Below are 23,007 nucleotides of genomic sequence, written 5' to 3'. Positions count from 1 at the left end.
GAAGTCAGCTTTCATTTAATGAGATAAGTGATGAATCTACCAGAATTCAGAAGCAAAGAACCAACCTGAAATTCAACCTTACAATGTATACCTACTATACAATGTGTTAAGTACAGATAACTAAATTACAACCTACATTCAATCTAAAGAAACCCGAGGGAGCGTCACTTTACTGAAAGCCTTTCACTGCAATTCCAATGATGACAATATCAAGACACATCATGATTTTTCTGCCACGGAAATAAAAGTTAACACTTCCAAGTCTTAATTCCGATATTCATGTCTTACCTAACGCCTTTTTCACCACTTTCCAAAGATAACAGAAAAACCTAGTATGAAACAATTCCACAATAAATGTCCAAATGCTTAGCGTAAGTATGTCTAATGGAAGCAGGGTAGTTTCTTAATAGTCAGTGGCTGCACATGATCTTGTATCTTATGACCAGCTTTGCTGAGGGACTGGCATTTCTAAAACTTTAACAGGAAGAGAGAAGGAAGTAAAAAAGGCTACGTGGGTCTTCTCATAGCAAAAACTTTAAACGAAGAAACAAACCCTAAACCATGTACTATCAAAAGAAATGAATCATCCATCTTCTCTCCTTAAAAGGGCCTCATCGACTTAGTTACCTACAACTATGTGCTTTGCTAACATTTTGAAAAAGGGTTTTAAAAATTTCAGGAAAGATAAGATGTGTTTTCCTTATTCTGGCCCTTTGCAAATTTTTTTATTTATTTTTTTATTAATAGTTCTCTTCTTCCTGGACTAAAGGTCAGCTTCTATTCTCACACGTCCCAAGTTACTATGAGTATTTCTCATACCTATCACGTGCCGATTCAATAGCTCTTTTCTGAACTGGGGAAAAGGATGAGGGAAAAAGTACAAAAGTCCTCCTCGCTGAGACCTCTCACTACATCTAACTTGGCACAGTTTACCACCTCAGATTTCCGCACCATGCCCAGTTGCTCCCGCTACTGTCTACACCACCGCATCCACAGAATCTTCCAAACCTGCTCTGCATCTCTGGACTAACCTCGTTTGAGAGTTCCGATCTGCACTGCTCCCATACCCAGTGGTTCGCACACTGTTGTTGCCCAACCCGGATTCCTACAGCCGGGACAGATGTCGCTGAGTCCCAAGTCACGGTGCGCATCCCACTCCCAAACTGAATCCGGGGCTGGGACACGTTTTCTCCAGTCTTCGGCCGCCACAGCCGCCGAGCCCCAGGGCAAGCGAACAGGACAGTCCCCTTCTCCCCCGCCCCCCCCACCCCCACCCTGGCACTCCTGCGGCAGTACTCAGCCCCGCACCCCGGCACATTCCGCAGCCCCCGCCCCGGGACAGTCCGTGACTCCCGTCCAACCCCACCCCATCCCCTCAGCGGCTCTCCTCGCGGCAGGTGGAGTCTGAGCAGGGGGCCTTCGGACCCGCGGGTTGCTCACCTTGCTGAGGACTCCGCAGCGCTCCACAGGCGGCCCGGACTCCGTCTCCGGATCCTCCTCGGAGCCCGACGAGTTCCAGCTCTGGTTATCCGACATGGAGGCGCGACAGTCGATCAGGAGACCGGCCCCCGCTCCCTGAGCTGCGCCGGAGGAAGCGCCCAGTACCCGGGGTGAAGGGCCGGGGGATGGCGAAGGGAAGAATGCCCGCTCCGGCTTGGGGGGGAGCTGGAGGAGGGACGAAGTCTGGCCGCTGCGCTGCCGCCGCCGCGCCTGACACCGAGCGGACCGGGGAAGGAGGACAAGCGGCGAAGGAAGCCTGCCCTTCCAGCCGTCAGCCGTCGCCGTTGTCGTGACCCCTGCGCTGCGCCCGGCGCCACCACCCGAACTCAGCCCCTTCGATGCCAACCTCAAACAGAAAAGGGAAAGGAAAGAAGAAGGGAAGAGAAAATCCAGCTGCAGAAACCCGGGTCCACTCACACCTCCGCTACCGCCGCCATCTTCCTGCCTGGCCCACTATTTACCCTCCCCTCCCCTTTCCCCTCCCCTTCGTCCTCCCATTCTCCCTCTGCTCCCCGCCCCGTCCCCCTCCCAACGTCTGACGAAGCACGCCGAGGGCTGGAGGTCCCCTCCCGCACCCTACCTCCGGTTCTCCCGGATGACGCAGAGTGGAATGGTGGGAGGAGCAGAGAAAGGAGGAGGGATGGAGTTCCCGTTCTGTTGCATTCTGGGAAGGTCGCTGCTCCGTCAATCGCGCGGCCTCCTGGGAGTTGTAGTCGGGATCCTGAGGCAACCGGTGAGTGAACCGTGCCGGGAAGGCTGTAGCCTTAGGGACGAGTCAGGTGGTGGGTGGGCTTCGTTTGACAGTTGTGCGATCCGTCCCCTTGGCCACCCTTCTATCTCTGCCTAGCGTGTTTATGACGAACCTGCGGACCTTGCGGGCCCGGACGTGAGATAACTCTGCTGAGGATGCCGGGCCTGCCTTCCACGGCTGTTTCCTGAAAGCCCGAGAGCATCTTGCTGCTTTCCAGGGTGGGAATGTACTGGCGTTTCTGCCTCAACTGCGGGCCAGTGGTTTGCACCCTCTCTAGTGAAAAGGGGGTTTCTGTCCGCCAAATCCCCTCTGCAAATGTTGAAGGTCTTTTTATCTCGCTCTTTAGAAGTTAAACTTCAAACTTGAGGTTTCCCGCGTTTGGAGGAAGAATTCTCAGTCCCTTCTCACCAGAGCAATCACTTCCTATTGTTGGATTTAGTGTTCATTTTGTTGATAGTACTTTTGAAGATGTCAGAGAATAAATAACGTTTGAAGAATTTTTAAAGTAAAATGAGAATGTGAAATGGTAGACTGGAGTTTATTATAAGTTGTCAATGAGTACCTTCCCGAAAGCCGGGTTAACCATTTCTACGGACCTGTGTCTCTGAGAAATAGGAAAGGTTGTGGAGTAGAAACTTCATTGCGTAAGAAAACCCAAAATGCAATAGTCTTACTGAATAGTAAGAGATTAGGCAATTCTAGCCTTTAAGACTAGAATTGAATTAGTAGAAAGAACGACAATAGAAGAGCTAATGGATCTTTGTCTATTTTTGCATAAATTATTGGGATAATTTTTTTTAAAGATTTTATTTATTTATTTGACAGAGAGAAATCACAAGTAGATGGAGAGGCAGGCAGAGAGAGAGAGAGAGAGGGAAGCAGGCTCCCCGCTGAGCAGAGAGCCCGATGTGGGGCTCGATCCCAGGACCCTGAGATCATGACCTGAGCCGAAGGCAGCTGCTTAACCCACTGAGCCACCCAGGCGCCCCTATTGGGATAATTTTTATTGTGAGATCTTTAATTTGTAACTTCAGTTCTTTCTCCTCTTGTTTGCTACTTTTACATCTTGTCAATTTCCTAATAATTGCCAACAACAAAATTCATTATTAAAGGTTAGAAAGGGTACCTGTGTACTGTAGTACCTGGAGAATAGGAGTGAAATTTTGAGTATAAGGGAAAAGGTACAGTGGCCAGAAATAACTCTGGTAGCCATGGAGGTCAATTTAACTGGGATTTTCAGGAAAAAAACCAGAATGATGGGGCATGTCTCTGAGAAGTACCTACAATATCTTTTTGTTCCCTTAAATTGATGCTTATGCATGCTGAATTTGTTGTAAATAGGTTACAGATCATTTTTCCATTGTGAAATCAAGTAGTAATTCATAATAGAAAGCCATTCAGATGAATAAACTTGAGATAATGCTTTTGAAAATACTTTGACAACATGTTAACACATAATCCCAAGGTTGTCGTTCAAAAGAGAAAATGGAAGAAACCCATTTATGCATATTTTCCTCTTTATTGAATTACTAAATTATATCTTTAGAATTTTGAATAGTGTAATAATTTTTACTTTCCCTTTGGTTATCTAATATGATTAGATGTAATATTTGATTCTTGGTTTTAAAAGGACATTAGTCTTAAGGAAATGATTGTGAATTGTTGAGAAATCCACTTCATAATGTGATTTAGAATCATGGGAGCATAGTATATGTTTATATTAAAATTGAACTTTCTTTTGTCTTTTACACATTTCTAAGTTGTGTGTGGTTGTAACCACCAGCACGTACATCTCTGAGGTTCCCACCTAGTAGGAAATTGCTTCACTGTAGCAGTCTGTTTCTAGCTATAGGGTTGAGGGAGAGGGCATTCTGAGAAAAAAATCATTTAACATACATGAAGATCCCATGATAAATGTTGAAATGAATATATTAGACTGTATATATTATTTTGCTCCCTAGAATGTGAGTCCCATGCAGGCAAGAATTTAAATTTTTTTCATCCATTTTTTCCATAACTTTTTTCTATCCTTAGTCCCTAGAATAGTGCTCAGCATATAGAAGGCATTCAATATAATTGGTATTATATTTCTATCTTTCAATTAATAATTTAATGAACATATAATTTGCAAGATACTTTGCTGATGACTGGGTGATTTTAAGATACTAAAAAGTTAAAAGGGGGCCATAGGGAGCTCTGCCTTGCAGGAGATTATAACAGAAAACAAGGTAAGCAAAGTACAAATGTTACTTTAATAGCTGAGCTAGTGTTTGAAAGAAGGTAACCTTTTTTCCTACCACTTAACAGTGACAAACCCTGTTCTCTAACCCTCTTACCTAATCCTCCTCCTGGATCTTTGTAGGCCACTTGCCCCAGGTCTTTTCAGTTAAAAACAATGGCTACTTAGAATTCTAAAGAAGAAAGGATTTTCCTTGTTTGCTTATCTTTCCACCAAGTTATAAAAATTATTCAAAATAATATAACTTAGTAGATTTTTATGACTTGCTACTGCGTTTATAACATTCATCGTGTTCCCTAAATGAAGTTCAGAAATTTAAAAAATGTAAAAGCTTCTCTTAAAGCCTCTCTGCCTTTTCCAATTTAACCAGAACTATGTGTCCCTTTAAATGCATTGTTTCCCCTGTTTTGAATACTAACTGATGATACTAGCTTCTCTTCAATGTTCCTGTGAGACCTGTTCAAGAACTGCCACTATGGTGATTCATGTGAGTTCAGAGTGATCAAGCAGATAGTCCCTGGGTGTGAATCTTAGCTGGCTTCATCCTTAATAATCACATGAATTTGGATGTGTATTTAATAAATACTAACTTTAATAAATAACATTATTAGTTAACCAGTTGCTTTTTATTATCTATATCCCAAATGTCATGCTGTTAAATGCATTTGTAAGTGAATATTTGTGTAAGTATATCAAAATGGATATTCATTTGTATGGTGGTGAATGCATCTATGTTCATGTCTGAATATGTAAACACTAGTTTTAGAAATGTAAAGGACTACAAGAAACTTGTATGTTTTCATCTTTTGTGATGTTATAAGGAATTATTGAAAATACCCTTACAAGTGTATTCACAAAACTGGATATAGTGTGTAAAGTGGATACAGGAATATCAAGTATTCCTCGATACTTCGATTGCTCCCCTTAGTATCTTAATCTTTTGTGTTGGTGCAGAAAAAAAAAAAAAAGATTGTATTTTACCTATCCATGATCAACATTTGGCATGCTTATCTTCCAAATAAACAGTTTTCAGTTAAACTTAGATCTTAACAGGTATATTCTTATTTAGTGTAAGCAAGCCAAGTGTACTAGTCTATGAATGAACTTTAAAGGATTGTCAACTTTCTAAAAGAAAAAGGTAAGTGATTCAGCCAGCAAAATCAAGTGTACTCAATAAATTTTTTTTAAAAATTACAAAAAAAAATCAAGTGTATTCAAGAATAGCAGAGGAATTGCAATTTGGGACAAGCAAACCTTGGTGAACCAAGGGCAAATCCAGAGAACAGAGGAGAGCTTCAATTTATAGAGGAAAGGTGGAAGTCTGGAGGGGTTATTTTGAACAAAAGTTCATTGGAAGAAAATGAGAGTTGGAAGTGGTGGTAGCCTCTCATTGGCTGCAGGAAAGGGCAGCTTGCTTTTAGCACCAAAAGGCCATCTTCCTTCTTCCTTCCGGACTGTTCAAGTTATTATGAGTGGTCAGTTTTTGACCACTTCATGGTTTTCCAACTCCAGTTTTACTTGAGGTTTCCTTAATGTATTTTCACATTTCCACCTTTGATAAAGATCTTTCTTTAAAGGTAGTGCTGAGGGCGCCTGGGTGGCTCAGTGGGTTGGGCCACTGCCTTCGGCTCGGGTCATGATCTCAGGGTCCTGGGATCGAGTCCCGCGTCGGGCTCTCTGCTCAGCAGGGAGCCTGCTTCCCTCTCTCTCTCTCTCTGCCTGCCTCTCAGTCTACTTGTGATCTCTGTCTGTCAAATAAACAAATAAAAAAAAATCTTTAAAAAAAATAAATAAAAGCCGTGCTGATCATGAGTTGGGTCATCTGTTCCTTATTAGAATAATTTTTGTCCCTCTGTGCCAGGAAGGGCCTTTCTAGGTGTCATGTCCCACACTGGAGGGAAGTACACAGATTGGAAACTGTTAAGGCAGCATTTGAATAAGGAGAAGGTAGGATGGAGAACTCTTCAGGCATTTCCCATCGAAAGTCTGTATCTTACTGAAATTTTAAATATTGGAGATCCCCTTTAGAGTACACCAAAGTTTCTACAAAGGTTTGATAGGCAACAGGTATAAAACCTAAAAATAATACTAAGTAAGTTGGGAAGAATAATGACACCGTTTGTGTATTCTAAATCAGCCCAAACCTGAAGACAACCAGCTAACAAGATCAAGGACCAAAGACAGGTAGAATTTTTTGTAGTCAATATTCTTGCTCTCTGGGGTTTTCTACTTCTCCAGAGGAATTTATCTATATGCAACAGGTGGTGTTTGCTATTGCATAAAAATCTTGTTCAACAAGTAGGTAATCAAGGGCTATGTGATTATCCAAAACAACTTTAATGAGATATGTGATCATTGTTGACCTACTATTGCCTTAGTGCTGGAATCAGCAAGTTTTCCCAGTCCCAGAGAGAGATTCCTAATCATTCATTCCCTGGCATGAACACCCACCAATGGGATAAGCGCCCTTATGATAGAGGCAAATCCGAGTAATGTATAACTCCTGGGAGTTCCCATTTAAGGCAGCAATGAAGGTTTGTTGCAGAAGACCAATGGGAGGAAGAGTAAAAGGCTTCAGATTTATTGTGGATGTCCATGGGCTAAGTATTGGCCTCCAGTCTGACAGCTGTGTAAGCATTGGGCAATGAATGGCCCACTTGCCACAGGCAGATAAAACCAGGTTGTGCAGGCGAGACTCCTGCGAGAGTTTGATTAATGGGGCTGTTAGTTGGGATTATTCAGTTGGCCCTTTGAACCAAGTGTCAGTGGTGTTTGGGGAATAATTAGGGACTATCCTGTTCTATGGACTTTATTCTTGAAGGGTATACAGAGGGGGCTTGTCTTATTAAAAGGGAGCTGACCTAAAGTAGTAAACAGGAAACCGTATAAGCAGAATAAATGTGGTTAGTTGCTCTTAGAGTTATGATAGGGGAGAGCTCAAAGCAAAGTACAGGAAAACCTGGTTGTAGAAGTTTGACTCTGTAAGAAATATCTGGAGGGATGTGGGTACGCTTAGTGGTCATGGAGATGAAGGAAGATTTTGCTGTGGGGAAGACTAAAGGGTTGCAACTCCTGTGGACAGATGCAACAATCAGAAAGTTTTCCCCTTTTTTCAAGAGATTGGGAAATTCTAATGAGGGCATTGTCTCTCCAGGATAGACAAGGAGAAAATGAGGTGAGAAAATGCCGAAAGAAGAGAATAAACAGGCCTGATCCTGTCATCTTGGAGAGACTGTCTGCTTCAGTGTCCTATGCTTCATTTCCTGGAAATCTTCAATTTAAGGTCAGCAGTTGATGTGCAGGTCCAGTCAGGGTTTGGAGCTTTCTTTAGATGAGACACATGAATCTGGAAGTCAACTCTCAAAGTTTAGTGGCCCAAGGATGGCCCATAACTCTTGATAAGGGCCTTTCCAGTGAGCTTGAAGAGAACCTTTTTGGAGATGTCTTTTCCAAGAAATGGAATCCGCAGGTTGGAGCGCATGGTGTTGCAGGACTTCATCTCCCAGGAGTGTGCTGTGGGAAGATTGCCCTACTAGAGCATGATTATTTTTGAGGGATGTGATTCAGCCTTTGCAATACTAAAATATATCTTCTTTTATTACGTGTGGGTCTGAAGGAAGCTAGAGATACAGAGCACTCAGTAATTGTTTCAAAGTGTGAGAGTTTACGAGTTCTGAAGGGGTGGATCTGAGATTTAGTACCATCAGCGATATTTTTGGCTGAGGGAGTTGGACGATTTCCACAAATTTTGCCAGTTGAATTTTGATGATGCTTTTGGTTGGTTTGCTTGTTCTAAACACTGAAGATGGTAAAAATGAAAATGCTGTAGAAGTGGCCAAAGAGCTCAGACTTGCTGTAATATTTGACCAGCAAAATGGGTTCCCCAGTCACTGTGGAGCTCAGGAGGGGTTTCTCCCATAGGGATGACTTTTTCCAATAGGATTTTAGCTATTGAAGAAGGAGTAGCTTATCTATGTGGAAAGGATCCAAACTAGAGGGAAAACATACAAATCATTAACAAAACATTTGTATTCATGCGATAGACGTATCTGAAGAGAGACCATTTAGAAGACCTCAGATAGTCCTTTGGGCAATTTAAAGTGCCCAGGAGGAGTGTGAACAGGTTTCTTGAATTGTTTTTTGGTAAGACAAAGGGAAACCTTCTTCCAGCTGGACTATGCAACCTTTCACAAGTGGTACATGCATGATAGTCCTCCCTTCATGGCTTCCTTAACACATTTTCAGAGGATCTATCAGATTTTTTTGAGTAACAGAACAAACTTTTGCACGGGGTAAAAACCAACCAAACAAACAAACAAAAACTGGTCATAAAATCTAGTTGAATAAAAACCTTGTAGTTAATCTCACCAGATTTGTGCATTCTTTACATATGGTTGGTCCCCACAGCCAGATAGCTATGAAATTTCTCCTTCCTTCATATGCTTTACTGGTTTCTTTCTCCTCATCTCTCCCTTTCCCCTGCATTACTATTGTTTATATGTATTGTATGTAACTATCACCTGTTAATATTTTCCCTCTTGCATTCCTTGCCTACCATAGCAGTCATTGGCAGCAGTGATGGGACAAACAGAAGAAGGAGTAGGTGAGAAATAGTGAGAAGCTGGGAGAAAAATAATCTGTAATGGAACTTCCCATTCTGTTTTTTTTTTTTTTTTAAGATTTTATTTATTTATTTGACAGAGAGAAATCACAAGTAGGCAGAGAGGCAGGCAGAGAGAGAGAGGGAAGCAGGCTCCCTGCTGAGCAGAGAGCCCGATGCAGGGCTCGATCCCAGGACTCTGAGATCATGACCTGAGCCGAAGGCAGCGGCTCAACCCACTGAGCCACCCAGGCGCCCCTTCCCATTCTGTTTTAATTGACTCATAGGAATAGAGAAGGGAAGCTTATGTTATTGCTATTCTTAATTCTTTCTTCAATCCTGTTTCCTGCCTCAGTATCCCAAGAGCCCCCTAATCCTTCCACATTTTTTCAGGCCCTGTGATTGCTCTTTTCTTCCTGGTCTCAAATCTAGGCTTGATGTCTTCTTCCTACATCTTAATCCATATTTTTGTTTTCCTCCAAGGGGAATAATTATGATTCTAAATGATGAGTAGCATTAAGTTAGGTTATTCCTGTTATGGAGATGGATATTTAAGTAGGCACTGCCAATAATTGCTTTCCTTGCTTTTTTTCTTTCTTCTGTTTTCTAACCACCCACACTCCATTTGGATCAAAACACTTTTATTAACATCAATTATTATTTTATTATGTTCATACTGCTAGGTCTTATTCTGTTACTCTGATTCCTAAGGTGACTTTGCATGTATCTCTTGGATTCCCTTGTGTATTGATCTTTAACATTTTTAACTCAAGGAGGACTGTATGGGGTGTGGGGGGGAACTCATTGATACCTTTTTGTACTGCATGTTGCTACTTAGGAAAATGTCACATCACATAGAATGTTCTAACATTTGGCAGTAAAACAGTGATTTTAGAGACAGAATTTATAGAGCTACCTTGTTTTGTTTTTTTTTTTTTTAAATCTTGTTTCCTGTTGTATAGAGGAGGGCCAAGCCAGGCATGTTCCAAGCAGAAATATTCTTTCTTACTATTGAATAAAATTGAAATTGTATTCCATTATCTTTTATTTATATCTGTTTGTTGTTGTGGGATAAAAACTTGTCAGGAGTAGTTAGTATTTCATAGATTTCACTATAACAGTAAAAAATCCTTTAGTCTAAAAAGTACACAGTACACATTCATAATAGATGAACAGTGCTATTAATGCCCACTCTCTGCATGAACACTTTCTTTCTGTTTTTAACCCTCAAGCTTTTGAGTTTCTAAATTTTAACCTCTTTAACTTACATTGAGATATTCGCTTTTCAATATGTTGAAATCCTACTGTATAAGCAGTGTGGTATTTTTAAATATTGGTAGGATCCTCATAATGGTTATTTTGTAAATGTGTTTTGCTTCCTGTTTTTCTCCCCAGCCCTTTCATTGTTTCACTTTTACTGTAATTTCAGATCCTCTTCTCCTTAGTCAAGTAAGCTGAGAAATACTGTTATAGAACTATGTTGTTATGGTGAAACAGTTTATGAATATACAGTTTATGTTCATCCTCATTTAAGGTATTTATTAAGACTTCCTATGTGATTGTCCTGTAGGGTGCTATAAAAATAGGAGATCTATACCACATGTTTCATAGATTCATTGCTATCTAGCATTGTACTGTCTAGGAATACAGGTAATAATTAAGTGTGTAACAATATTCATATGTTTTTAACAGTGCCAGTATTATCAAAGAACAAGTAAAGATTTAAATTGCCTGTGACATAGTAAGTGTTCAGTAAATATCTAAGGAGGAATAGAATAAGTTTATGTGGTTGGTGATTGAAGAGAAGCTGTAGGGGCACCCGGGTGGCTCAGTGGGTTAAAGCCTCTTTCTTTGGCTCTGATCATGATCCCAGGGTCCTGGGATGGAGCCCCACATCAGGCTTTCTGCTCAGCAGGGAGCCTGCTTCCTCCTCTCTCTCTCTCTGCCTGCCTCTCTGCCTACTCCTGATCTCTATCTGTCAAATAAATAAATAAAATATTTTAAAATAGGTAAATAAATAAATAAATAAATAAAGAGAAGCTATAGGAACTGCAATTAACAAGGCTCAGGAGAAAAAATTACTAACAGGTTAAAACTAATGAGAGACTAAAGAACCAAATTCCAGCATGGCTTTTTGTAAGGAGTAAGTATTATTTGTTAAGAACCTACTCAATATTAGACATTGCTTTAGGTTTATTATGTTTGGTGTTCACACGTCACAAAAATCCTGCAAAATAGACATCCTTATTTACATATAAAGAAATTAATGCTCAGAGAAGTTAACTGAGTTGCCCAAAGTCGTAGCTAATTAATAGTCTAGCTAGGACTTTGAAACTCAGAGACTTATAATATGTACTTTCAATATATATAAAATTGACTTTAGACTCAAAAAACAAAAGCAAAGACAACTATTATCCTGAAATGATTAAACTTTTGAGAATCTGTTAGAGCCTGATTACATTCTGGGTATGTTACATAGTTTCTCTTTAGTTTGAAGTTTTTCTTTTATTCATTTATTTATTTGACAGAGAGAGATCACAAGTAGGCAGAGAGGCAGGCAGAGAGAGAGAGAGGAAAGCAGGTTCCCTGCTGAGCAGAGAGCCCGATGCGGGACTCGATCCCAGGACCCTGGGATCATGACCTGAGCCGAAGGCAGCGGCTTAACCCACTGAGCCACACAGGCGCCCCTGAAGTTTTTCTTTTGAAGAAAATTTATCCACATACATTTTTAAGCTGCAGTAGTATATTATAGAGACAGTTTATGGACTTATCTGTGATAACTAAAGGGGTATGCTAGCAAGTCTATGATTTAATTATCTATAGATAATTTAAGTGATTTCTTTTGCAATTATTCTTTTATCTAATGTTGATAAAGGAATTATGTATTGATTTAACTCTTAGTATAAGAGTATTTCTCAGAAAAAATAGTCATTTGGATCTATCATTTTATTTTTTATATTTTTGAGTAATTTTATGAATAATCTTGAGAAGTAACAAACAAGAGATGATGAACAACAACTTCATTAGGGATTGCAATAAAAATTGAATCTTAGTAAACAAATTTTTATTCTATATTTTTCTAAAGTGAGTAATGAATGTCCTTTGAAAGCGAGTAGCTACTCATCAATTTTTATGCATGATCCTGGATCTTTCCATCTTATAAATAAAGCTTCCAGGTATAATATGCATCTTTAATAGATTCTAGCTTATCATTATGTCTGGTTCTTTATCTTGTGCTTATAACATCAAAATGCAGTAATATTGAAAACTTTGATATCTCATAATCTTGTTAAAGAGAAGACATCAATTTTCTTTCCTCCATAATTATAAAATATTTTCATTCTTATGAAAATATTTAAACACCCTTAGAAATACAAGTCCAATAAGGTCTTCATTTCTACATCATGTATTTCCTTCCTTTCCCCTTTATATACACATCTGCCTTAGACATTTGCTGATTTACAAGCCATATTAAGTAACTTTTAGTGCATAAATATCATAAACTGTCATATGTCCTGTTAACAAAATGGGATGTTCCAAGTTCTTGTTGCAAAATACTCTGTGATTAATTCCTTCCTGTTGAATGACTAACTGGATGGGAATGCCATATTTGCTTTTCTTACAAATTCATTGTTTACTCATTGATTCTTAAATTTGAGAAGATATGTATTTGAGTCATCTGAAAATTCATACTCTGAGATTTTGTTTTTAAGATCAACTTCACCATCATTATGGTCAAGAGTGCAATTAGTTTATTTACATTCATCTTCATATTTGTCTAATAATTATGAAACTCTTCTGTCAGTTTTCTTATCTTTGCCAGTATGGGCAGAAAGTGAAAAATTCAGAACTTTCAACTATGTTTAGCTTTCATTAAAAACTTTCATCATTGAAAGCTACCAAAACCCAACCCCTTGCAAAAATAGTGTATATTATCTATATTTTTCTTATACTTTTCCTTCAAAGATGTGATACTGTGGGCAACACAATTAGAAAACTGAAGGATGATATAATAGTGATAATTTATTTCACTGCCAGGTCATCTTTCTGATGATTCCATTATTTTACTTTCTTATTATTTTATCTTTTAGCATAAATGTTTAATAATTCCTAGGATAATGAAATAGCAAAATATTCAAGATATAAGAAAGTAAGTTCCCTAAGATACCATAATGTAGCTTTCATTCATTTATAAAGGGATCGCTATAAGGTATCTTCAATCTGTAAGAATCGAATCCATATAGAAATTGTAAGATAGAGTGAATTTTATTCTGTTAAAAATTTAATATTTTGTTCATTGGAAGGTTTCTAAGAAAAAATAAGGTATGAAATATATGTGCTTACAATAAAGTTGCTCGTAGAAGAAACTAAAACTAAAACTGAGTCTAATAGATTCTTTTAAGCCATAGGTTAATTAATTATATTCCTTAATCTTTCTTTTATAACCAGCCACAAACTAGTTTGTATTTCCTTCTCCTATCTCAAGTAAAAGGGTTAGCCATTTTAATTCCAAAATAATAATGATTTGACCAAATAAAGCATTCATCCTAAAGATTCCAAAGTACTTGATTAAAGATCAAAGTATGTATACTACTAGTTAATTTATCTTTATACAATCCAGTGAAAATTTTGCGTTAAAAATAGATGTATAAAAAATCGTTTATAAAGTGTTTAATATTTGCCCATTGAGAATAGTTAATGATAAAATATTGACAGAAGTTTTGGTTTTTTGCATAGGAAAAGCATGGCAATCATGGGATCCCATCGTAACAAGCATTTCATAGTAGAACCACACTGTATAAATCATGATCTGAGAGAATTATCAAAAACCAAAGTGAAGTCAAAGGGATTGGTGCCCTACCTGTAGAAATATTTTCTTTTGCCCTCAAGCAGACATGTGAAAAATCTATGAAAAAATGCTAATAAATTCCAGAGATGAAGATCTTTTCTAAAAAAAACTTTGCTTCTTTCTAGTGATTATTGTTACTTTTTTATGGGGTGAAACCCAAACTATTTTGTGATTAAGATTAATATATGATACTGCAGACAGAAGTTTAACAGGTGCATAATTTAAACAGATTTTGTTATTCACATTCTTGACAAAAGGGTCAGGATATTTTTAAGGCTCAGGAAGTGTTTTTTCTCTTCCTCCCTGAGGGTAATTTTGGGGGAAAATGTAAATGTATGCAATATGAGATAGGAGAGCTTGAGAAGAGCACTGCTGCTGTATGTCAAGGACAGAAAACTTTCATATCTTTAAAAGGACAGATGAAGAGGAAGTAGAAGTAAGGGAGGGTGTTCATGGAAAATACAGGAACCTGGAGGAGCTCTTTCTTTTGGGGAGGGGAATTGTGCTTGGGTACATCATAGCCAAACTGAGGAAAACCAAAAATGAAGAGAAAAACTTGAAAACAGTCAGAAAGAAATGACATATCACATACAGGGAACAACAGTATGAACTATCATGATCTTAACAATTATGGAAGCTAGAAAACAGTGGAGCAACATCTTTAAACTACTGAAAGAAAAAAAAAGCCTGTCAAATTTATATCTGATTAAAGTATCTTTCAATAATTAAAAAAATAAGATAAGCCTGCTGGCATCTTCATTATATATTTAGCATACTGATTAAGGAATGTGGGCTCTGGAGCCAGAATCTTCTATTTTAATTTCAGCTTGGACACCTCTGGGTGATCCTCGGTGAATTACATAAATTCCCTAAGATTCAATTTCCTTATGTATTTTACCAATATATACTTTAGTGAGATAATATCTAAATTAGTGAGTAATCATGAGAGAATGCTTTTTAAACACTTAGTACCTGCTTAACATAAAGAAGTTGTTTGAAAATGTTATCATTTATTTATATGTATTTTTAACAATGTGGCCAACCTTTATGGAATTTCATGCTTTTTATTTGCATCTTCCTCACCCCCCCCCACATTTAGAGAGGTTGGATATATTTTGAAAAAGGAAGAAACCACTGACAGTATTGTAAAGAAATCACTTCTGCTGCTACTTTGACTTGTACAGAGACCAGATTTAGGAAGTTTTCATTTTCAGAGAAGATTCTTTCTTTCTTTCTTTCTTTCTTTCTTTCTTTCTTTCTATATTTTGTTTATTCAAAAGATTTTATTTATTTGACAGAGAGAGGGAAAGCACAATCAAGGGGAGCGGCAGGGAGAGGGAGAAGCAGGCTCCTTGCTGAGCAGGAAGCCCATTGTGGAGCTCTATCCCAGGACCCCAGCCAGGATCATGACCTGAGCTGAAGGCAGCCACTTAACCGACTGAGCCACTTAGGCTCCTCAGAAAATTCTTTTTTTTTTTTTTTTAAATAATGTTTTCCCTTTGTTTTATGTTGGCTTTAGGCAGAAATTAATTTTTATTGGTATTATTACATAAGACAGTCCCTGGTAGAAGTGAACTCTTTGTTTTAGATGCCATGATTATTGAATATATTACCCTTTGGATCACTAGAAAGGTCTGCAGTTCATTCCCAAATACATTTTAGTACAGTCTGAACGGACATCATATTTTAATAATTTTATTTTTGTTTCCTCGTCATTATCTCATATTCTTCATTCAGAGACTTCTTAGGCTTTTAGAGAGTTTTCAAAATCATGATATCATCTAAAAATAAGGTAAGGCCATAAATTTTGTTTTATATTACAGTAATAAATGATTTTATCTATTATTTATACCACCTTCACATTCCACGAAATCTACAAAAAAAAAAAACACTGTTCCTTCTTTTTTGATAAGATTTCAGTAATTTTTTATTTTACCTTCTTTGTATTTATCATGTAATGGCTAAGCATGAGGGTTTTGAAGCTAGGCCTAAAATACAGTCTCAAATTCACCAATTATTATTTTATCTAAGGTACATCTAAGTCTTCACACCATCGTTTCCTCATTTCTTAGGAAAATTAAATAGAATTATACACGTAAAACACTGTAAGATCCAAATGTTAATTTTTATAGTTACTGCATTTAAAAAGACTTCACTGAGGTATTACCATTAATTTTATTTTTTATTTTTATTTTTTTTAAAGATTTTATTTATTTATTTGACAGAGAGAAATCACAAGTAGATGGAGAGGCAGGCAGAGAGAGAGAGAGAGGGAAGCAGGCTCGCTGCTGAGCAGAGAGCCCGATGCGGGGCTCGATCCCAGGACCCTGAGATCATGACCTGAGCCGAAGGCAGCGGCTTAACCCACTGAGCCACCCAGGCGCCCCTTATTATTTTCTGTATATTAATTTACCCATCATTCACTCATTCAACATTTATTTTTTAAGTAACAAGCTCAGTGGCCTAGCACTATACCAGGTATTACCCTCTTGAAATTTATATTTTAGCTTTATTAAGTACTACAAAAAAAACTTGCCTTTTTTTCTTGTACACACTCTAGCAGAAAAATTTATTTGGCATAAAAGTTACTCAGTTGATTATTTTACTAGTATATGTAAAATTTTCACCTTTGTTCAAACAACAGTATTACTAATCTTTAGGATACAACTGTTTTCCAGCAGTGTTACTCAAACTTTGGTCTCTGTACAGTGCTGATCCATAAAGAGATAATTACAGAATTTAAAAGTAAGCTATTAATTTATTATCTAACAGTTTTAGTAGATCAAGGATCCCAGCATGGCTTAACTGGGTGTCTCTGGATCATGAGGTTGCAGTCAAGCTGTTATCTAGGGCTGCAGTTTCTTTTTTTTTTTTTTTTTTTAAAGATTTTATTTATTTATTTGACAGAGAGAGATCACAAGTAGGCAGAGAGGCAGGCAGAGAGAGAGAGAGGGAAGCAGGCTCCCCGCTGAGCAGAGAGCCCGATGTGGGACTCGATCCCAGGACCCTGAGATCATGACCTGAGCCGAAGGCAGCGGCTTAACCCACTGAGCCACCCAGGCGCCCTAGGGCTGCAGTTTCATCTGAATACTGGACTGGAAGAGGATCTGCTTCCAAACGCACTCACATGGACCTTCTGTCAGGCTGCCTCACATAGCTGCTGGTTTCCCCAGCGTGAGTAATCCAAGTTGAGAATGAGAACATCTAAGATGGAAGTCACCACCTTCTTTCATAACCCATTTTCTTGTGTGACATCCCATCATCCTGCTTCTGCTTCTTCTATTTGTAAGAAGTGTTTCACTTAATTGCATATTATAGTATTCATTTGTTGTAACTTTTTCTTCATTTTATTACCATCTATGAAGAATTTTTAAAGGTAATTATTTTAGTAGTATTAAGAAATGCATATTTCATTTGTATGGGACACGTCGGTTGTTCAATTCGTTAAGCATCTGCCTTAAGTTCAGGTCATGATCCCGGGGTCCTGGGATTGAGCCCTGCGTTGAGCTCCAGCTCTGAGTTAGGCTCCCTATTTAGTGGAGAGCCTGCTTCTCCCTCTGCCTCTGCTGCTCCTCTGGCTTGTGTTGTCTTGCTCACTCAGTCTCTCTTTCAAATAAATAAATTGTTGTTTTTTTTTTTTAAGAAATGCATGGGGCGCCTGGGTGGCTCAGCAGGTTAAGCCCCTGCCTTTGGCTCAGGTCATGATCTCAGGGTCCTGGGATCGAGCTCCACATCGGGCTCTCTGCTCAGTGGGGAGCCTGCTTTCCCCTCTCTCTGCCTGCCTCTCTGCCTACTTGTGATCTCCTTCTGTCAAATAAATAAAATCTTTTAAAAAAATAAAAATAAAAATAAATGCATATTTCATTTGTGGGTTAAATTAGGTTTCTTAGTATATTTGGCAGTATAGAAATGAGTTATTCTTTTCTTTAAGATCTTATTTATTTGAGAGAGAAAGACAGAGATAGTGACAGAGAGTACAAATGGGGAGGAGAGGAAGAAGCAGACTCCCCACTGAGCAGGGAGCCCCAAAAGCATTAGGTAAGTGGTTTTGGCAAAAATATTAACTTAAGAGGTCTTGCAAATATGCTAGAGCCATTATGGTTTAAAATTCTGAAATCTGAGAAATTCAAGCTCTTACAAAGCTTTGATAATGATGAGTATTTTAATCTTTTAAAAATTATAATCATATAGTGAGAAGCCAGATTTTAAAGCCCAAAACTAGGTTGCTATTATTCTTAGCTTCAGGTCTTTGAGTAAAGGAGGTAACAAGCTATATGGTTGTAATCTCTGCTGAAATAAATGGATTTCAGCATCTACTTTGACTCTTCACCCTTTGCGGTCTGGTTGGGATAAGAAAAATATTTCCAACAATTACTAGATTAGAAATTTTTTAAAAAAGATTTCCAGGACACTGCGGCATGGAATTCATTTTCCTTTTTTATTTTATTATTTTTTTAAAGATTTTATTTATTTATTTGACAGAGACACAGTGAGAGAGGGAACATAAGCAGGAGGAATGGAGAGGGAGAAGCAGGCTTCCTGCTAAGCAGGGAGCCTGATGTGGGGCTTGATCCCAGGATCCCAGGACCACGACCTGAGCCAAAGGCAGATGTTTAATGACTGAGCCACCCAGGCGCCCCCATTTTTTTATATAAATTTAAATAAAATTATGGTGTCCTCCAGAGGTAGAGATTTATCTTGCTTACCTGTGAGATCATATACATAACACAAGTACATTTTTAGATTAAGGGATTAAAATTGTCTGTTAATATAAATATTTAGCATGTATTTACATTTTTTAAATGTACATGTTCTAAAGTAGAGCTCTAGAGATTATTTTGGGGAATATTCTGGATATAATTTAAACTCTTACTCTGATGGGTACCTGGGTGGCTTAGTTGGTTTAGCATCTGACTCTTGGTTTGAGCTCAGACCATGATCTCAGGGTTCTGGATTGGAGTCCTGCCTTGGGCTCCACACTCTGCTTGAGAATTCTCTCCCTCTACCCCTCTTCTTGCCTATGTATGCACTCTCTCTCTCAAATGAATAAATAAATCTTCAAAAATAAATAAATTTAAAAAATAAACTCCTATGGTAGACTAATTAGAGCTATAGGAAATCTAAGAAATCAGCAGTACTAGAACATGAAATAATATCATGAACAATATCAAGAAAACACTAGAACAGTGTAGCAGAGGGATAATTGAAAGCATCATTTCCAGGATAAGAAAATAAAATAATATCATGTACAACTTTGTTATTGAATATTATGCTTCTAATAATGTAGGATGTAGTATAGTGATAAATACTGTAATAGCTCAATTTCCTATTAGTAATATAACCCCACCTATTATCCTGGCTTCATATGTAATTTTATATTAAAAGTAACACTAGAGATTGTAGAACTTAAAAAAAAAATCAGTACCAAAAAGGTACAACAGGAGGACCATTTTCTCTTTTTCTAAAAACATATGTTTTCAACTGTCCCTTTAAATTTATGTATTTTACTGTATACCTCAACTAAAACAACATTAGTCTGTACAGTATCAGTCTATGTAAGTGAATATTTTTGCTGTCTTGATCTAATAATACCCAAAGAAAGAACCTAATACCCAAAGAAAGAACCTCTCAGTATACTTCCTTCGTGTTAATGAATCAACATTCTCAGAAATAGTCGACTTCTATAAGATATAAAGTTAATTTTTCACAATTGTTAAATGTCCTGAGTGCCCTTATTTCAGAGTGTAAACAAAGTCATCATTGTTAAAGGTTCTGGAAGACTTTATCAAATATGTGACTCATCATCAAAATAGAAACTTAACACACTGAGCTTTGGAGAATTTACATTGAATCGAAATATTAATTAATGTGTTTTGTATCAGGATATTTTTCATTCTGTACTAAAGAAGCAGATAACTTCAATTATTTATTATATAAAAGTGAATTTTATATGTCTCTAAGATTAGATAGAGTGTAGGCTTTTTAAGAGCCTTCTATCCCATTCTTCTTCATTGGAGTAAATTAAATGAATAGAAAGCTCAGGAAGGAAAAAGGCAATCAAAGAGAATATATACATAGTTCTCTCAAAAACTTTATATCCAAAAAAAAAAAAAAACAAAACTATATCCTTGGTGAAAACTTGTGTTTGCTTTTAGCATACATCCCCGTGGTTTGGGATCTGTAGAGTTACATTATTTCTATTATTTCTCTCAGTGATACATATACATTTAAAATCTTTCAAATAATTCATTCTGAAATAATTTTGAATTTTTTGTACATCTTATTTTGCAAAGATATTAAAAACTAAAGCCAGAAATACAAAGTTGCATCCATGCCCTCATTCCCATCATATAAAAACTTTGTGCATGTAGTTTGAGTATATGTGGTCACATAGGTGTGTGTAAAATAATAGGAGGAGAACGTAGAAAATCTTAAAATTTTGGGGTTGTGATTTTTGTTTTCTTAAAAATTTAAAAATATTTTTATAATAATAAATGAAAAATGTTTAGTCAGGCATTAACTGGGAAATTAAAACTAGGGTAATATTCTTAATTCATAGCATTTAAATGTAGATAGTAAAAACATTTAATCACAGCCTGAAGTTTTATTTAATCTGTTTAATCTGTTCAAACAAACATGTTAAATATTTGAACATTTAGAGGATCAAAAATAATATTTGTCCTTAAGAAATATACAGGTTTTTCTGGAAGGATTTTTGGGTTTGGTTATTTATAGTGTGTTAGAAATAGGAAGCAAGCCTCCACCTAGGACCTTACTATAATTTAGTTTTTTTAGTTTAGTTTTCCTTGTCCTCTTTCCCCCCACCTTTCCTCTCCACCTTCTCTCCTTTATCTCTCTTACTATCCTTAGTGTGTTTTACATATTTTCTGATAGATTAATTCCGGGTGATTTTGTTCAATGTGATAATCACTTGTGATATTGTTTACATAGTTTTGTGAGCTTTTTATAGGTAGGAGAAATCCTAGCACTCTAAAACTTCTTCCTCAGAACTCCTGCTGAAAAAAATCTAATTTTCCATCCCTACTACCATCAAAAACAAAGGTTGGCCTTATATTTTTTTAAGTGGTAACCTGAATAGTTACTGTTAGAATGAGACTGGGTAGAATTTGAATATTTTCAGGGAGAATGTGCTTTTAAACCAATATACTAAACCACAAGAACCCAAGTTCTTTCCTTTGCGTTGTGTAACCATTTGTGCTTTTGAGTTGAAGTGAAACAGACTGTCTTTGTAGTATCAAGCTATAAAAATGTTTTATTTTCATTTTCATAATCATAGGACAAATACCTTTTCGGGAGCAAAACAAAATTCATCCATGTGATCCATGAACTTTGGCTTTTTCTTGAGGATGCTTATAGTGATTTTTTTTCCTTCCAAGTTTCTGTATCTTGAAGAGAGAGAAGTAAGGAAAATCAGACTAGTGATTTTCACAGCTCTGGAAATTTGGCTTAACTTTAATAATTAACTATTGATTGAGAGTTTATTATACCCCAGATGCCACTAGGCACTTACATTATTACTTCCCTCACAAAGCCATTTAAAGTAATATTAAATTTCACTTCCCTGAAAAATACTTTGTGATAACCTTTTGTGCAACTTCTGTGAATATTATGTGATCATCTCTGCTGGGAGCTAGCTCTCCATTTCAGTTTATGGATTTCTAAAGAAATTTAGTCAGAACTAATGGGGAGAACAGAGATAACCAGGCTAATGAGAGATTCCAGAAATTTGTAAATAACCGAAACACTAACCAATAAAAACAAAAGCAGGCTCACCATGGGGACATAAATGATAGTACTAAAACAAACTCATAGGAATTCAAGTATATTAAAACTTAGTATGTTTAAAAAAAAAAACTTAGTATGTTTTATTAACTTTGTTCAGTAATTTTTTGTAGATTTAGATATAATTGAAAATTATTAAATCAAAAAAATTAAACAAGGCAATTTAATTTCCCAAAGAATAAATATAAGCTAGAATCTTTTGAGTATTGATGGGACTTAGCAAGCATCCTAACATGTAAAATCAAAATTCTCTTATATTTTAATATAACTCCCAAAAGCTTTAATCATTTTAACTATCAAATATCTTAGGAAAATAAAGTTTATAAAATCAACTCATATACCTGTCATTACATATTTAATGTTGAAATGAGGAAAAACTACAAGTATTTTAAAATTATTTTATTATTTATTATTTAAATTTATATATAAATTTATTTATTATATTAAAATATTTTAAAATTATTAACTTTAGAAAAGTAGTTTTTGTCACAATCTTTTATTTTATTTTATTTTTTTTAAAGATTTTATTTATTTATTTGAGAGAGAGAGACAGTGAGAGAGAGCATGAGCGAGGAGAAGGTCAGAGAGCGAAGCAGACTCCCCATGGAGCTGGGAGCCCGATGTGGGACTCAATCCCGGGACTCCAGGATCACGCCCTGAGCCGAAGGCAGTCGTCCAACCAACTGAGCCACCCAGGCGTCCCTGTCACAATCTTTTAATATAACTGTGTAATCTTGCTATGTGAATAAGAGAACAAAAAAATGATATAAACTGAGTTCAGTTATTCAGCAGATTATTTATTGAGCACCTACTCTCTGCCAAGTACTGTTTGAGGCTTTTGGGATATATCAGTTAAAACAAATAAAAAACAAAGTTCCCTGCCCTGTTGGAACTTCCATATTCACAGGAGAGATAGATGATAAGCATAACAAGTAAACCTATGTTTATTACTATGTTAGGAAATGATAAGGGCTATAAAAACATGGGGCATTAGGAAGAGGGGGGTGGGAGGTGTTACTCAGGCTGCAATTTAAATAAGGAGGTCAGGGTAAATCCGCATTGAGAAGGTAACATTTAAGCAAACACTTGAAGGGAGTTTAGTCAAAAGAATAACTAGCTGAAGAACCCTAAAGGAGAGAGTTCAAGGTTAGAATGTGCCTACCAGATTTGAGGAACAGCGAAGAGACCAGTGTGCCTGGAGAGTAGTGAGCAAGGGGGAGAGTATTAGGTAAGAGGGTAGACAGGTAACAGGTAATTGGAATCCA

General features: G+C 37.2%; 2 protein-coding genes across 5 annotated transcripts in view; one reads left to right on the top strand and one right to left on the bottom strand.

Annotated features, from left to right (window-relative positions):
• Positions 1-1,943, bottom strand: part of CERT1 (ceramide transporter 1) — a 109,364-nt gene extending 107,421 nt beyond the window's left edge. Inside the window, exon 1 of one of the 2 annotated variants that reach the window (XM_044266943.1) lies at positions 1,441-1,943. In XM_044266943.1, the coding sequence (XP_044122878.1) occupies positions 1,441-1,536 (96 nt within the window). In that variant the 5' untranslated portion in view covers positions 1,537-1,943. The remainder of the gene's footprint in view (positions 1-1,440) is intronic. The other variant, XM_044266934.1, reaches the window with a different exon arrangement.
• A 214-nt stretch (positions 1,944-2,157) lies between these two features.
• POLK (DNA polymerase kappa) overlaps positions 2,158-23,007 on the top strand; it is a 67,434-nt gene continuing 46,584 nt past the window's right edge. The window contains exons 1-2 of one of the 3 annotated variants that reach the window (XM_044266904.1): positions 2,209-2,233; positions 7,645-7,773. The gene's annotated coding sequence lies outside the window, so the exon portion shown is untranslated. Of the gene's footprint in view, positions 2,234-7,644; positions 7,774-23,007 lie in introns of all 3 variants that reach the window. The other 2 variants (XM_044266921.1, XM_044266911.1) reach the window with 2 other exon arrangements.

Source organism: Neovison vison, chromosome 1, assembly GCF_020171115.1.
Source record: "Neovison vison isolate M4711 chromosome 1, ASM_NN_V1, whole genome shotgun sequence".
Lineage (NCBI taxonomy): Eukaryota > Metazoa > Chordata > Mammalia > Carnivora > Mustelidae > Neogale > Neogale vison.
The sequence above is the reverse complement of the archived record's forward strand: the minus strand, read 5'-3'. Positions and strand labels throughout refer to the sequence as shown.